The sequence below is a fragment of the Thermobia domestica genome, chromosome 12 (genome assembly GCF_964235325.1).
Source record: "Thermobia domestica chromosome 12, izTheDome1.hap1.1, whole genome shotgun sequence".
Taxonomy (NCBI): Eukaryota; Metazoa; Arthropoda; class Insecta; order Zygentoma; family Lepismatidae; genus Thermobia; species Thermobia domestica.
Window position 1 is genome coordinate 155,061,072 of NC_137465.1, and position 16,327 is coordinate 155,077,398.

Sequence of the window (16,327 nt, forward strand, 5' to 3'; positions counted from 1 at the left end):
TCGGAGACATCTAAATTGGTTGTGTATGATTGACTGAAACCGAGTTTCGTTCTGTCTGGAAGCCGTTTCAGTAAACTTTCATTTCATCTTGAAATTCTGACTCTGATTTTCATCTGAGTTCATCTAATTCTTCCATGGTCCAAATCCAAATGTTTGTGGTGGATAATATGTGTCCATGGGTTTTCTTGGGGTCAGGGCCGTGCCGTGGAAAATCAGTGCCCGGGTGAGAGTATAAGACAGCGCCCCCATACATATATTCCAAGCAATTTTTCCTATCTTTTTTCCTTTTTTCTCCCGAATTTTTCGCCCCCTTATTTCGGCGCCCGGGGCCGTCACGCCGCTCGCTTCCCCCACGGCACGGCCCTGCTTGGGGTACCCCCATTTGTTTTCACATTCCCATTGCACCAATTCTTCCATAATCATTCATTTGCATTAATCATCCGTACCGATAAAGGGCATCATAATGGTACGTTAAGTTGAAAGATTTCATTCAATTTCATTTTCCAAATCCACAAACATCATACGATCGCTCTAGTCTTGCCATACTTAGTCGGCAAACTATCAACAATGAATGTTTTACCAGCTTTCAAGCGTCTGGCTTCTACCTATCTTATCTGTGAAGGTACGTCACTGTTCAAAGTGCCAATAGATTTTCATGCTCCGAATTCATTGCCAGCAAAGATCCCTTCAATAAACTTAATTAACCTGTTTTGTTAATTATGCCCAAGTTTAAGGAGTCGAAAACTATATTCGATGGTTTGAACATGTTTTGCTAAACAACAGGCCCAAATTTTCTAATGGACTCTTCATGTGTAATGAGTCGGCAACAAAATTTGACTCAGTTTCTTTCCGGAAACACTGGGAAGGAATGCATGATTTATGCTGGATATTTTCAACGTTAACTTTCTCCCAAAATTGAACAATTAACGAGTTTGTTTTTTTGGGGGGGGGGGGCAAAAAACCGTTTAAACTTTGTCACAGCTAAACTGTGTGTTTCCGGAAAACTAGAGTTTAAACTTTGTCACAGTTAAATTGTGTGTTTTGGGTTTGTTCGGAAGCTCATGACACTCTAGCCGCATTCTGATCTATGACTGATCTCGGGTCGGTGGTATAGTGCTCACCTTTGGTATGTGCGGTCCTTAGTTCAATTCCAGCTTCCTTAAAATAGGTTTTGTGGAGGACAAACAGCAAGAATATGTAGGCTTCCCCGGGACTTTCTCGTTTTCTTTCACTTTCCTCATTCCACCAGTTATTTCGTTATCATAACCGTTTCCCTTAGCCTCGGTGCAAAGTCAGGGGACGATAAACTAAGAAAACAAGTAAGGTAGACTCTTCAACAGAGACTAGACCAAGTTTCAAATTGGTTAAGTGGTCCATGAAAGTAGTAGATATTAGAATTTCTATTAGAGATGGCCAATTCCGGAATTTTTACTTTCCGAAATCGGGAAAGTAAAATCGAAAAACTTCGGATTTCGTGAAAAAATCCGAAATTTGAGAAAATTCCGGAATTTAGAAAAAATCCGGATTCGGAAAAATTCCGGATTCCGGGCCATCATTATTTTCTAAGTGTTCAGAAGTCACGAAGAACTGTCAGCTAAACTTCTCTCCTTTGGTTGCAGTACATATATCCCGTAATGTAACGAGGCAAAATTTAAAACTAGTAAGTTTCGTTTCTCTTTGTGAAACTATGTTAGACTTTCAATGTATTCAATTCAAGTAGGGAATTCTAAGTCAATACCAAAAACAGTTGCTTGCTTTCACTTACAATTGTTACCGTATAAGAATTAATGTTGAATACGGAGGTTGTACTGGATTCTACTTCTTCCGGTTTCAGTGGAAGAACAAGAGCAATATGAAATCTATTCTTAGAATTCTGATTATTTTTATCGTTTTCGCTCTATAGGAATCAGTACTGGAACAGGAAGTAATAATAGATTTCTACCACTTTCGACTGTAATAAATCAATACACCTAGAGATAAAAACTAATCCTTTACTGTTCTTGCTGAGATTTCTACCACTTCAAGAGCTCCCCCTGTGGCTGTATGATTGGTGTACGAGCCTTTGGTGCGAGAGACCTAGGTTTGATTCCCGATGGAGGTTCAGGTGGTTCGGATCCCACGTTAAGCTGTAGATTCTTAGATTAACGTCTCATATACTTCCGGTGCTGAACAGAACGCTAAATTCCAATCCAACCAATCAATCTACTATTTCAAATTGCAACAGAGGAATAAAGTAAGAGAGAAAACATATTCTTGAGATACTAAATACATATAAAAAGAACTGCTTCTCGGTATTAAGCTACCGTTTTCTCACTGCATGACAATGAGAATTCGAACAGGGAATCGTATATTCTCACCATTTCTGGTTTAATAGAGGGTTAAAAGCATAGATGAAACTTAGTCATATCTGAAATGTACTTTTTACTTTCTCCTACTATTTTTGCTCAATGAAGATCAAAATTGTAACCTCCATTTCGAGTTTTAATACAGAGACAAGGGCAGGGATAGAATCTATTCTTGAAATGCTAAATGCTACTTTTTAAAATTAAATATTTCACTATTATTATTTATACTGTACGGTGATCAACACTAAAAGCAGAAATGGTTAATTTCTAGCAAGTTTGCACAAAGGGTTAAAGCAGTAGATGAGTCCTATTCTTGGGACGCTGAATCCATTCTACAGAACCACTGTCTCTTACAGTCTTTACTCTTATGCTTGTCGACAAACAGACGGATGAACATAACCATGCAATCAGACTTCCCATTCTTATGTATAGGATAGTTTGGAAGTATAAAAAAAATAAAGGTGACCTAATTTCCAGTGAGCTATGAATTAGGGATCTGAAAACTATTTGATTTACAATGTTCCTTACTAACCTCTAAAACTTTTTATAGTTATTACAGGATGTATCAATGACAGTTCCTTAAGTATGAGCCCTAATTCAATCTTTCGTTATCTGCTTTCTTCTTACTGTTTTGCCCGTAAAATAGGGGATCTTTATTTGTTATTCCATAAAAATCACATTAAGATACAATAAAATTTTATGCATAGAAACAACACTAGAACGTTTTTACCTATTAAACTTTTGAAATTAATTTCACTGTGTGGTGAAATGTTAGAATATTTTTCAAGATCAATGTTGTTTCTCATGAATGAGATTTGCTGCATATTTCTCATTGAGGGCCTCCATTTCAAAAGGCTACCAATTATTTAATGTCCATTGATTTGTTTATTTACATTGTCACTTGTAATATTAACAGCTCAGGTACAATTGGTAATGGTGTTGCTTTCTTTCATAAGTTGCCAGACATTAGGTTATCAGACCGTAGAGAAGAATACAAGATTGATGCCTTAACGCCAAGTACAGTAACAGATGTACGTATACCTGTATTTTACTTGGTACGTGACTTGAAGCATAATATAAATAGAACGAACATTTCTTTTGGATAGATGAATTTTAATTATAACTGATACGATTTTATATTAGGTAAAATAACAGTTGTGTTGTGCTTTGTTTTGTTTTGCGTTTACATACACGGAACATAAATAAATCATGATTACTTTGATCCAATTTTATATACCAGAACTAAAGAAAAATTGCGTAATTAATGAGGATGCTGACAATGGAGTATGAACATGTTCTTATCCTGTGTAATGTAAGAAACACTGAAATGATATTAAGTTCTTTCCTTGATAAGCCAAGGATAAAATCAGTGCCAAATTCTACGTAACCTCACACAATTAAAAAAAATATTCAATGAACAAAAATGTAATATTTGAAGAAAATAATACTTTACGGAAATGTGTGCTTGAGAGAGAGAGAGAGAGAGAGAGAGAGAGAGAGAGAGAGAGAGAGAGAGAGAAAAGAGAGAGAAAAACTTAAGTCCCCAACTCAAGTACATTTTATTCGTTCTTCATGTTTTTCAGTTTCCTATAGACCGTCACCGTCTATTTATCTATTTTTACTTTCGGACTACGATAGAAGAGAAGAAAGTATGGTGATTGGAAACAACAACAACAAATCAAATTCGAAATATCAAAGGATTTACAAGTTTCATAGACCGTACACATCAGAATTTTTTTTTTTTAATCTGTCCCTCCGTTAGTTCATTTTTCCCCCCGGATATATATACACTCTTATTGAAAAAAAAAAATGTTGGCCACTCACCTTGGTTTAGAAGCTGATATTCTGGAAATCGTACACAGGAATTTCTATTACTTCGGGTTTTGAATGAAGATCTCAATTGGCCAAAGAAAATCCACATTGGTTTGGCTTAATTCTAACTGTAGGTAAGAGTGTATAACTCTTCAAAAAAGGGGACGCAGCACAAGTCCTAAAAGGCACAGGACCTAAAAATCATTTCGCGGCACAAGTCCTAAACGGTACTAGAGCTACAAATCTCCTGTGGCGCTACCATCGTGTCTGTGTCAAGAACACTATCAATCTGTTATTCGAAGTTTTAGATATACTGTTTCATATTACAGAACCAGATTCTAGCTTAGTTCTTACAAGTAATTTGTATAAGTATATATTCTATCATTCTAAAATAAAAAAATAAATAAAGTCTATTGTCCTTTCTTGCTCTTTGCATGATAACATTTGTATGGTTGCGAAATTTCAACTGCCTATTAAATGTGACTCCCAGATCTTTGATAATGTCCGTTTCATTCTATTTTCACACCATTGCCCTCGTATTATTAACATTATGTTGAGTTTTAGTTATATACGTCATGAAGTTTGCTTTCTTTGTGCTGATTTGAAGTAAATTATTTTTACACATATGTTTATTGTACGGTACTGAACTCTTTCTGTAGCAAGTATTAGTCATACTCGTAATTAACTACTCGTTACTCGTTACCATTATTAATAATGCTTTTAGTATTACTAACACAGCTGTTACCGTTGGAATAAACTATTATTATTATTATTATTATTATTATTATTATTATTATTATTATTATTATTATTATTATTATTATTAATAATAATAATAATAATAATAATAATAATAATAATGTATTTCAGATATGCTACATTTTTTAGACCTGAGCCTTGATTTACGTGAAGTTAAAATCAAAGTTATGTCACGGACTGCAAATGATGGCTTAACACCCAAAACAAACTCATGGCTCCCCAAATGAGGTTTAGTCTGTTTTATGTTTATTCAACGTGTTTAATAATTACAGCAAATTAAGAATGTTTATAATAGAATGTGAAAGAATATACTTTTTGAAAAAGAATTAAACTACGTCAACATGTTAAACTAATTAAAAGAATCTAATTAATCATCTACTTTGTACTCTCATTTGCTTAACTGGACTGCTTAACGAGACCTAAAGGAAAATGAGTTTTCTGCCTAAATCTCATAAGCAGTGTGAAATTTTATTATAGAAATTGACCCTCCAACCCTCTTAGAAGTGTAATTTTCAAGACACTGAAACATATATTTTATTACTTGTAGTTAAAAGTTCAAATAGACCTACCAAGTTTCACGAATTTAGCTTAAATAAACCCTTTCTTCTTTTATAAATACTTTCTGAATAAGTAATGGGGAATTCAAACATTGAAGAAAGTGCCCCTCTTTGTCCTTTCCCTTTTATGTGTTGAATTTTTAGTTTTTTTTCTTTTTCAGTGGAAAGTTTATATGCCAAATTTTATTTTAGTAGCTTCAGAGATTTGCGAGATACTTTTTTTTTTAAATCTTAACCCACCCTTTTTAAGATATGTATTTCCAAAAATTTCTTCTTATATCCTGCTTTCGTAAGAAAATTATTTTTTTAAAATTTAAATTTAACGACTCTATTTGTAGCAGTATGCCCAAAAAGTCACTTATCTAAAGCCTTTTATATAAGAGTACAGAAGATAAACACAGTCAAACAAATGGACTTCCATGAACAGTTTCCGATTTCTTATGACTAACTTATACGTACATTTCCCACAAGCTGTGGTTTTAAATTCACACACTGTCAAGACCGAGGCTTCAAAAAGATAACAAAGTGGACATATAATAATAATAATAATATATGTATTTATGTACGTGTGTAATATGTATATATTTATTGTCTTATTGAAGCTTTCGTAATCTGAAATAAACTTTCGGTTTGTTTTTAATGTGTAAAAAGCCTGCTCCCCTAGAAAGGTTTGCAGGCTACACCACTAAATGTCTATATATTGGTTTCTTCAAACATATTGTGTTGCATATTACATTAGTAATTTAGCATTATTTGTCGATTTTTTCTTGCTTATACATATCAACTCTATCAAAACACACTGTGAAATGTAGTAATTCTATTGCATATTAAATGTTCTTTGTACAGTTTTAAATTTACTGCGTTCTTATGTATGTAGTCGGTATTTAGTGTTCACTTCAGTGGCGGATCTAGGCCAGGGCCGGGGGGCCTAAGCTCCCTCAGTCTTTTGAGTGACCAAAATAATTTAAGCTATTATTTATATATTTTTGAAAGTTTATATTAAGCTCATGATATACCTATCATATGTCTGGGTTCTTTCTCACCCCAGTTTTTACCTTCTAGATCCGCCACTGGTTTACTTGTGAAATATCTAATGGGACTTTGTCCTAATTAAGTAAATTTTGGTGGGCTTTTGTCCTACCTTTGGGAAGTTAGAGTGAGCATTTGTTCTACTCTTAATAAAATACACTCCAAAGAGTATATAGGTGCAATTCTGAAAGCTTGTTTGGTTTCAGAAAAGTCTGATAAAATACGCTTTTTAAACATTTTTATTTAATTCTTTTTTAAAAATTTGTCATGGGATTCTCGTATCTCCATTTGAAAGAAACGAATTTCTTAACAAATTATATAATTAATTCTTAGAATGAAATAGGTTATATAATGCAATTCAAGTATAACTGCAGAACAGATAATAATAATAATTTAAGTAGTATAACTGTTACCATTCGAATTAGCTGCGTTCGTAACATCATTATTGCCAACTAGTTACTGCATCATCGCAATTTTGTTTTGTGGTGGCGAATTTCAGAACTAAGGCAAGTGAATGAAAAAGGCACAAGACCTAAACGGCATAAGTCCTAAACGGAATAAGACCTAAACGGTACAAGACCTAAAAATCATTTCGCGGCATTACTCCTAAACGGCACAAGTCCTAAACGGCATAAGACCTAAACGTCACAAGACCTAAAAATCATTTCGTGGTACCAGACCTAAACGACACTGGTCCTAAACGGCACAAGACATACAATTTAGGTTTAGTGCCTATATTTTTAGGTTTTATGCCGTTTAGATCTTGTGCCGTTTAGGACTTATGAAAAAGAGTAGGTTGCCAGTTTTTTGTTTTAAAAAAACAAGACTATACACCACCTACAAGTCATACCGTTCACACTCTCTTTTTGCAGCAAGGCTATATGAGATGTGGACCTACAGTTTACCAAACCACATAAGCTCCCAACAGGAATCGTATCCGAGTCTCCAGCGAAAAAAAAAAACATGTTTGCTGATCATAGAACCACGCGGAAGCTTTAATCTTGATAGTATCATAATGAGGACGTGACGAAAATATATGTTTTATACACTAGTAAAAGTCGATCTGAAAAGGTCGGGGAACTGTAGGTAGCGGCATGACGTCACACCGTCCGCCTCATCACGTTCCCTCACACTTTTACCCCTGGTTTTATGTTAATAGCTAGCGTGGTAATCACATAAGTTTTTAGTAAATGTCAGTCTTCCCTATATGAGGATTTACAGTTACTACTAGTGTTATCCATGAGACGAGAAGTTTCTCATCTCGTCTCAAAGATAAGTTTCTCATCTCGTCTCGGCAAGATTTGAGACAATAAGTTCATTTTAAAATTAGAGACAGGACGAGAAACAAACACAAGTTTAGTATTACATGATTCATAGTATAAAAAGTATAAATTGATAGTGATTGAGCGAGCAGAATGAAGGATATTTATTAAAGTTTAAGGTACGCAAGGCACTACACAATATACTCCAATTCTAAATGTGATTTAAACGTTGCTATATCATATATTTCGTGGACCTTTTGTGACGCGGAAGGATTTTGATAACTTTTAGAGTAAGTTAAAAGAAAAAAAAAACAGCCATACATATCGTGGACTTAAATTTACAGAAATAGATTTAAAAAATCGAAACGAGATGGGAAAAGCTTGTCCAGGATTGAGCCGAGCCGAATCTTTTACAAAATTTACGAAACCGAGACGAGAAAGTCTTATTTCCCGTTTCGACCAGTGTTCGTAGGTTTCCTTAAAAATTACTCTACTGTCACAAAATTTTCCCTCTTCTTGTCAAACTTTCCCTAGTTTATTTAGTGTTCAAATTATGCTAGTTTGAAAAGACACATACAGAAAAACACCCACCCACACATTATTGCTATTGTAATAATTCATTTCTGAAGAACAAAGAAAATTAGACATTTATATTGGCCAACTAGTCTGCGCTAAATTTCCCTGGATTTTTACGTTTTATCCCCCACAATCCTTTCCCCCCCTTTTTGATCTACGAAATTTACCTACGATATTTCCCTAGATTAGGGAAATTCCTCTCAAACTACGAACGCTGTCTCGTCTTGTCTTCTAAACAACACTACTTACTACTATCATCTTGATCAGCTGAAATGAGATCAAAAGACTGATATATGTATCATCTTTCAATGTTTTCTTTTCATTATACTCTAAAGATACTGTGGAATTATTTTCCCGTTATTGTAATAAAGGAAAATGAAATAGTGTTTAATCCCCTGTACAACAATACTACGTATTCTTAACGCCAAAACAACGTAATCATGATTGACGCTTCCTTCCTGAACATTCTCATATAGCCTAGACTAGCATATTTTAATACAACACATGGTAACTGGAATTATTAAGATGGAGCCAGCGATTCGGGGAAACGTATTATAAACACTTACCCCATTCCGTCATATAAGTCTACTTACGTACAGACATGCATATTCATCGAAGCTGTCACCCCACTTTCAGAGCCCAAAAGAATCAATACTGTTCTCTCACGATATGGAGGTTTCGAAAACAATGCGAGCTACGTACCAAGGAAATTTATATATAATTTTTAAAGCTCTCTTGATATATATAAAACGAAATAGAAGCTCCTACGTCAAGCACGGCATATTTGACCTTTATCACAAAGAAAAAAGAATCCATCAACTTCACAAAAATATTTTTGTTAAGAATTTTCTTTTAAAATGAAACATGTTTTCAAAGCTAAAAGAAATCCCGTGAAGAAATACTTCTTTCTTTAAATCATAATTTGTTAAACTTGTTTTCAAGGGTTAAGGGACTTTTTATTTATTTATTTATTTTCATATCAGGTAGTGCGTGTTCGAGCTTGGTACAGCTCGTACAATTAGGTCAAAGTCATATATGTAGTTAACTGATCACGATTCTCCATCCACTCTCTTGTGCGTTATTTTTAGTGTTTAATCAATTTTGATATTTTTGACTTTGTAGTTTCTGTAGTTCTCATGTTGTTCTCATCATTTGGTTGCCCTGGCAACAATGTCTGTTAATGTTCTGTGCTTTTTGAGATATTGATTGGGATATTTCCGGCTATAGTAGTTACTTAATCCTCTTCACTAACGAAGCAAAGTATCTGATTTCTGGGCTTTAGAAGGGGGAAGCCAGATAAATTAGGGAAGCGTTTATAAACTCCTTATTTCAGGAAGTAATACACATTGATATTCCACATTAAATTGCCATAATTTGCCGTGTAGAATGCACATTTTTTGCTAATATCTTAAAGAGAAAAGTAAAAATACGCATTATACACAGGTAGTTCTAATTCCTTTTCTATATAAATGTTTTAATTCTCATAGTATATGTTTATGGGTTTAAAGTGTTATTCCTGAAAACGATATCCTTGTACAAATTACCCGTTTTACCTTATAATACGATAATCGGATTTGCTAGGCTTATCACTGTAATGAAACACTGGAATGTATTAAGTGTAACAAAGTAATAGCGACGTATTTTTAACCGCAGAGTAAGCACTGTGATTACTATAGGTTGCGCCGACTCCATTAAATAATATTGTGTGAACAGCGGATTCTCTTTGTGCATCTTACGAGGGAATTATCAATCTACGTTAACTGACATTTTACAAAAGTTGTTTTAAAAAATGGAATGTCGAAACGGTTTTCGTGCATACTGAATTTTAAGCTGAAAGTTCTTAAATATACTGAGTAAGGTAATAGAGTTGTACTTTTGGCCTTTTCCAACAGGCAGCGCCATCAGATTCTGGAGGCAACAGGAAGAAAAACTTCCCCAAAGCTCAAATGGTAAGAGAAATAAGAAATAATAATTAATAATAATAATAATAAACGAAAAAATCCCCAAAATTTGTGTGTAGAGTATACACAACAAAATACAGTTGTTTACTTTCTATATTGCACATACAATAATTTCGGTGCATCCTAAATATATGTATATTTCGTGTTTGAGCAATTGTTACCCAAGATATCCATTTTCTGAAATCTAAGCGTAATTCCATCATTGTGTTTAAAATTAATGTTGCTGCTCTTTTATACTGACAAGTGAAACACTGAAATGGATACATGTAAGACAGTTTTTTTTACATTAAACATTCCTTATCTATATCGTAAATATTGGTAGCTATAATGTCTAATTTCGGCGCAATATGACTAAGATCTTTTTTGAGGTTTCCCAGTCGTCTCCAGTATTTGGGATTGAAATATTCCAAAACAGAGAGGACAAATTTAACTACAGTTTTACAAGTATATTCCACGACAAGTTTCATAGACATACTCAGTGGCGTATTTACGATTTTATTTCGCGGGAGGGGGGCTTTGCTAACTGTAGTCCTGGAAATGTGAAAATTCTGCAAGATATTTGATTTACTTTAATATAGTAAATAACATTTCGAGGGAGGGGCTTAAGCCCGAAAGCCTCTCCTTAAATACGCCACTGGACATACCGAAGATTTATAAAGCATAGTGTAAATTCTGTTTGATACATAAATTGAAATTACTGAGAGGCAAGGGGCGAATTCACTCATATTAAAAATTTGACCATTTCTAGAAATTATCAAATTTTCATGAATTATGATATAGACTTTCTTCGACACCTACAAGTGTAGCCTATTGTTTGGCGCTGTTCAGAGACAAGGAGATCAGTACACCTCAGTTTTAAGAAATTTTCCTAAATACATGGAATGGCCTAGAAGTATATAGTAGCCCAGAGTCTGAATCGCTATAACTTCTAACATTATCGGAAGTGCATTTGTTGGCAGACTGAACTTGTAACATGTAGCGGAATTATAAAGGTATTTTTTTCCTACTTGTTAAACTTATAGCAACTAGTAGGATTCCTCTGGAACAATGAATTCGGTGCGTACATATGTACTCCGCAACCAACAACTGGTAGGAAATTCATCGCTGTATGAGTATGGACCGGATGTACCAAACCCGAAGATCATTGCACGCTTAAACAAACACGTCCACGCAATTAGCACCGTATTGGGTATACCACGTGCAGGAAGACCAAAAACTGTTAACACGACCAAGAGCAAGGAGCGGCTGCAGCAGGTGTTAGTGTCGTTACCTCACAAATCTAAATCAACACATCGTTTTTTCATAACACTTACAAATCCCGGAACCTAATTACTGTGAATGCTCAGAGATATGAATTCGAAACCATATCATCTGAGGCTTATCAATAGATTAAATGAAGATGATTTTGATCGCTTGCAGTTTTCTGAAGAGTGGCACACCAAGTCGAAAGAGGACCATAGTTGGAACAGAGTATGATATGGATTGGTAAAGCTAAATTTCACCTGTCTGGCACTTTTCCGTTGGAGGATAAAATTTATTCCCGCAACATCAACACTGTATAGGATCTGAAGGATTTAATTACTGAGGAATTGTACTGCTGTTCCTCATGAACTGTGTGTAAAATCGTGTGAAAATGTGTTATTACGATTACACATATCTCTCGCTGATGCCATGTACGTTGATCGCATAATGGATCCAATATTAAAGTATTTGGTTACAAAATAAACTATCTGTTTTGTTTTCATGCTGACTCTGCTAGAAGTTGCGGCGCGTCAAACTATAATCTTTACTTATGGGCTACCCTGTATATACATTGAGTGAACCAAAGTCCCATTAACCTCTATATATTCAGATAGTGATGTAACTATCCTATGATTAATTAGAGATACTTCTCACTGTTGTATTATATTGCTTTCATCTGTATATTTTATTCTCTCATTACGGGTTGTGGGAATCATGGCCAATAAGCCACCATATACCTTGAAGGAACTGATTGTTATGGACATCAGACTTCATGAGCAACCTCACTCAGAGTAATCAATTACAATTATTCAAAGGAATATTCAAACAAACAATATTGCAATGAGAAAAGTAGCTTTCTGGAGCAGGTTGCATCAAAGACAGATCTCACTATCGAAGAGAAAAGAAATTTGTGTTGCATTTGCTACATTCAATGAATGGTCACCCAAAAATCGACATATTGCTCTCTCGCCTTGAAAGAATATCTTTATAAAAGTTTTCGAACAGATGTAGCCAAAATTCTTCACACTTACCAACTCATTTAAACTGGCCTCTCAGACGTCCCGATGTGTCATCGTATGACAATTCACTAAGGGGTATATTGAACAGATTACCACACAACTAACGAATGTAAAGCTATTCGAAAAATATTTCTTGCAATCATTCCATAACTTCTGACCCATATTCGAAATATACGTAGGAATAATGAGACTTTCGGCTCACCTGTATATTCATAAAAATGGCGCAAGTTTCTTGAAGATTTAAGAATAACTCTTATTCTTGATGATTAAATTTTAAGATTAAGGTTTCGGAATCCTTTAAAAATTAAATTAAATATTCTTCTTGCTCCTATAGTGCACAATATCTCCAGTTTACTCGAGAAACATCATTTCAAGGTCGGCGTACCGCAGAAAAGTAAATTTCTTACACTATTTCATCAACATAAGAATAGCATAGAAGGTGAGGGAAAAGGAAATACAATGGCAGCCAATATCGCACCTTCATTGACTCCGCTGTTAATAGGTTTAGCCCATATTTGTATAATAGTCGTGTGACACTATAGGTTCAAATAGGTATTGCCCCTTGTTTTGTTGTTACCATTGAGAAACAAGTGAATCCCATATTAAAAGAAAATCTATTGGTTTTCCCTCCAGTTTTCCATTAGACTCTGCAATCGCAAATTTTCAACATTCTTTTTGATTTTTTTTCGAAAAAAAATTTCTGGCAGAAAGCATAGTTTCGTCATGCAGGAATTTTTATATACCGAGACAATTCCCTTGTAAAAGAAATGAAAATAACACAAATTGAGAACAATTTAAAGGTTTGGGGACTGCAGTTCTATGTTCTTCGTTGTTTTAAGTTGAGCTAACAAATATACAATCATTATCATCGACTGCCACAATTGGCACGTCACTTGCCACAAACTGAAAAATTTCCATGCACCACAATCTTCACGTAGTAACTTTCTGTTTAAATACCGTGCACAAAGTGTACCCTCTTTGTCACTCCCTAATTTTTCTGCCACAGTATTTCTAGAATATCATCATGATACAGTTCCTTCTCATATCAATGTCCTAACCAGTTTTTCATTCACTTTTTAATTTCACCTAAAATTGTTCTCTTTTTCCCTACTATTTCTAGCACTTTTTCGCTTGTTTTCCGTTCGATGTAGCTAATTATCTTCATTCTTCTCTACACCCACATTTTGAAAATCAATAGTTTTCTAATCGCTTTTGCGTAATGTCGATGTTTCTATCCCATAGAGTGCAATGCTCCACAGGAATAATTTTGAATGTTCATTTGGAGGTTAGCGTCCCGTTCTGCAGCGAGGTCATATGAGATGTGTATTTACAGCTTAAGATGCGATCTGAGCCACATGAGCTAAGAGCTCTCCTGCGTCAAAGATACAGATGTCAACCATATAGTCATGAAGGAGTTCGCGAAGCATTTTATAAGTCTTTTTCTTAACTCTTTATCCAAGACCCCAGAAAATAAATTTTTCATTCTCTTAATTGCTTCTTTCAACAATAAAAACTCATATGAGATAGACGTGGCAATACACGTCCAAAGCACCTTAGTGTCAAATACCTTGACCATGATATTATGATATATTTCTTACAAGCAGAAATAAAGTTAGAAACGATTGAAGAATTGACTTTTTCTTTTTGAAAAAAAAGTTTTATTTGAAAAAAAAGTTCTTAGATAAGTTTTCAATAGATGTAAAATTCATAATGTCATTTTAAACTGTTCCGGATAACATGATGGGATTTGGTAAATTTTGCTATACTACTTAAAATGATGTAATTGCGGGAAATTTCTAAAGTAATTTTTTCTTTACTCTGATTCTATAACATTCCAGCGATAGATTTGATAGCTGTAATTACAATTTGTCAGAATTACATAATTTTAAGCAGTGTTGCGAACTTTATTAATATTCATCATATTTTTGGAATGGTTTGAGACATCAAATTGCTGTAAACGGTATTATGATCTTTATTTGTGTAAATGTGTGTGTGTCTGTGTGTATGCCAGTATCAAATAGGTACATTTTACCACCAATGAGTAACAGTGGTTGACAATTGATGTATTTAGAAAAGATGACGAAGTGAACCCTCCTTCCCAAAATTAGCTTTTGGTAAATTTAGCTTTTTAGGAACGTGAAGTGTTCAATAATAATGTCTTTGCTTAATTTTTAAAATACTTGTTCTAGAAAAAAATATATATATTTTCCTCCGATATAGAAGAGTGCTTCACGTTCTTACATCATAAATGGAAGGTCCCGTGTTCGAATCCCGATGCTGACCATTCATAGTCAATAGCCCTCTAGAGTTTTCCTTTGTCTCACCAGCTGAATACAAGGACGGTATCTTTAATATGTACCAACCTGCCTTTCTTGAATTGAAACGTTTCCCCTCCCTAGTTATCAATATTATTGATGAATCAGCACGAAATATAATATCGAATATATCTGAGACTTTATTAAGAAATAAACATCTTATTCTTAGCTCAATCTAGTTGAGGGATGACTTTTCCATACAGAATATTGAAATTTAATCAGATCTACAGTTAAAGTGATATCCAGACGTTTCCTTCCTGTGATTAAGGTAAGTACTAGAAAACTGTCCGAAGTAATATGGATTCGAATCTACAAAACTTTTATCAAAATTTACAATCTTAAAATACAATTTTTAAATCTCCAACTAATTTTGTAATCTTAACGTACAGCTTTTTAACGTTCACTGAATATTGGAACCAGAGTCATAGACTAAAGTGCAAAACGCTACTATGTAAGGAGAGCCAACAAGACAGACTTTGCAGAAATTATTTATGATAATGAAATTATATAAATTAATTAATAAAAAAGTATAGATTGATTTAAATATTTCATAATTACGTTATTAATATGTAATTTAAAAGTATTGAACTGTTTTAAAACTAGAATTTTATGCTTAATCTAACTGAATTGCAGATTGATATTCATCTGCACGCACGTGACTACAATTCTATTGTTTTGTTATACAGTATATATAAAAAAGAAAATGTTTTAATAAATCAATTTCCACTTACCCGGGCACTAACGCCCCCGCAGTTTGGGATAGGAATCCAGCTCTTTCAGACCCAGTAAGACCCACAAACATCTCCTAAATCACTTCACCACGGGTCGTGCAACAGCGTCGACATGATATAGCGGGACGCTCCATCCGCATCGAGGGAGCACTTTCGAACGCGGCAGACGCTCTCCATGCACTGACTGGCACTTACTACTCCGATCCGCATCCACCACTCATCGAAAATTTACACTCCACTCGCAGCGCACGCTACTACAAGCACATGAAGAGGAGGCGCCATCTTTGCTTGTTGGAGAAGTTTATGCTGCTGGAACGGGGTCAGTGATTCTTTTTATCTCTTTTTTTTTCTCTTTGGAAAGCAAACCAAATAGAAAAAGAAGGAGACTTATTCAAGCGAGAATCCAATTCAAACATTTGCCAATGAATGGTTACTTTGATTTTTAACTCTCCTATCTCTTATTTGTTTTTTTTTGTTTTTCTTCTTTTTTTTTAAAAAAAAAGAAGTATGTAATCTAATATTACTTTGATAACACAGTTTCTAACTCAATTTAAACTTTATTCAGTCAATCAGTGTTTTTTAATTCTTCATTTATTACATTATATCTTTATTTGATCGTTTTCCTTCCCTTCTCGCTTTCTTTTAAATATTCATTGTGTTATTTGATTTCATCTTTATAGCTTCTTTCATTTTCTTTCCAGTTATACTGTATTTTCTTC

At 34.3% G+C, this 16,327-nt stretch overlaps 1 protein-coding gene across 1 annotated transcript in view; it reads right to left on the minus strand.

The window, feature by feature from the left end:
• Positions 1-15,816, minus strand: part of LOC145666758 (ciliary microtubule inner protein 2B-like) — a 171,484-nt gene extending 155,668 nt beyond the window's left edge. The window contains exon 1 of the mRNA XM_081734311.1: positions 15,609-15,816. Coding sequence (XP_081590437.1) covers positions 15,609-15,679 — 71 coding nt within the window. The 5' untranslated portion in view covers positions 15,680-15,816. The remainder of the gene's footprint in view (positions 1-15,608) is intronic.
• Between the last annotated feature and the right edge of the window lie 511 nt (positions 15,817-16,327).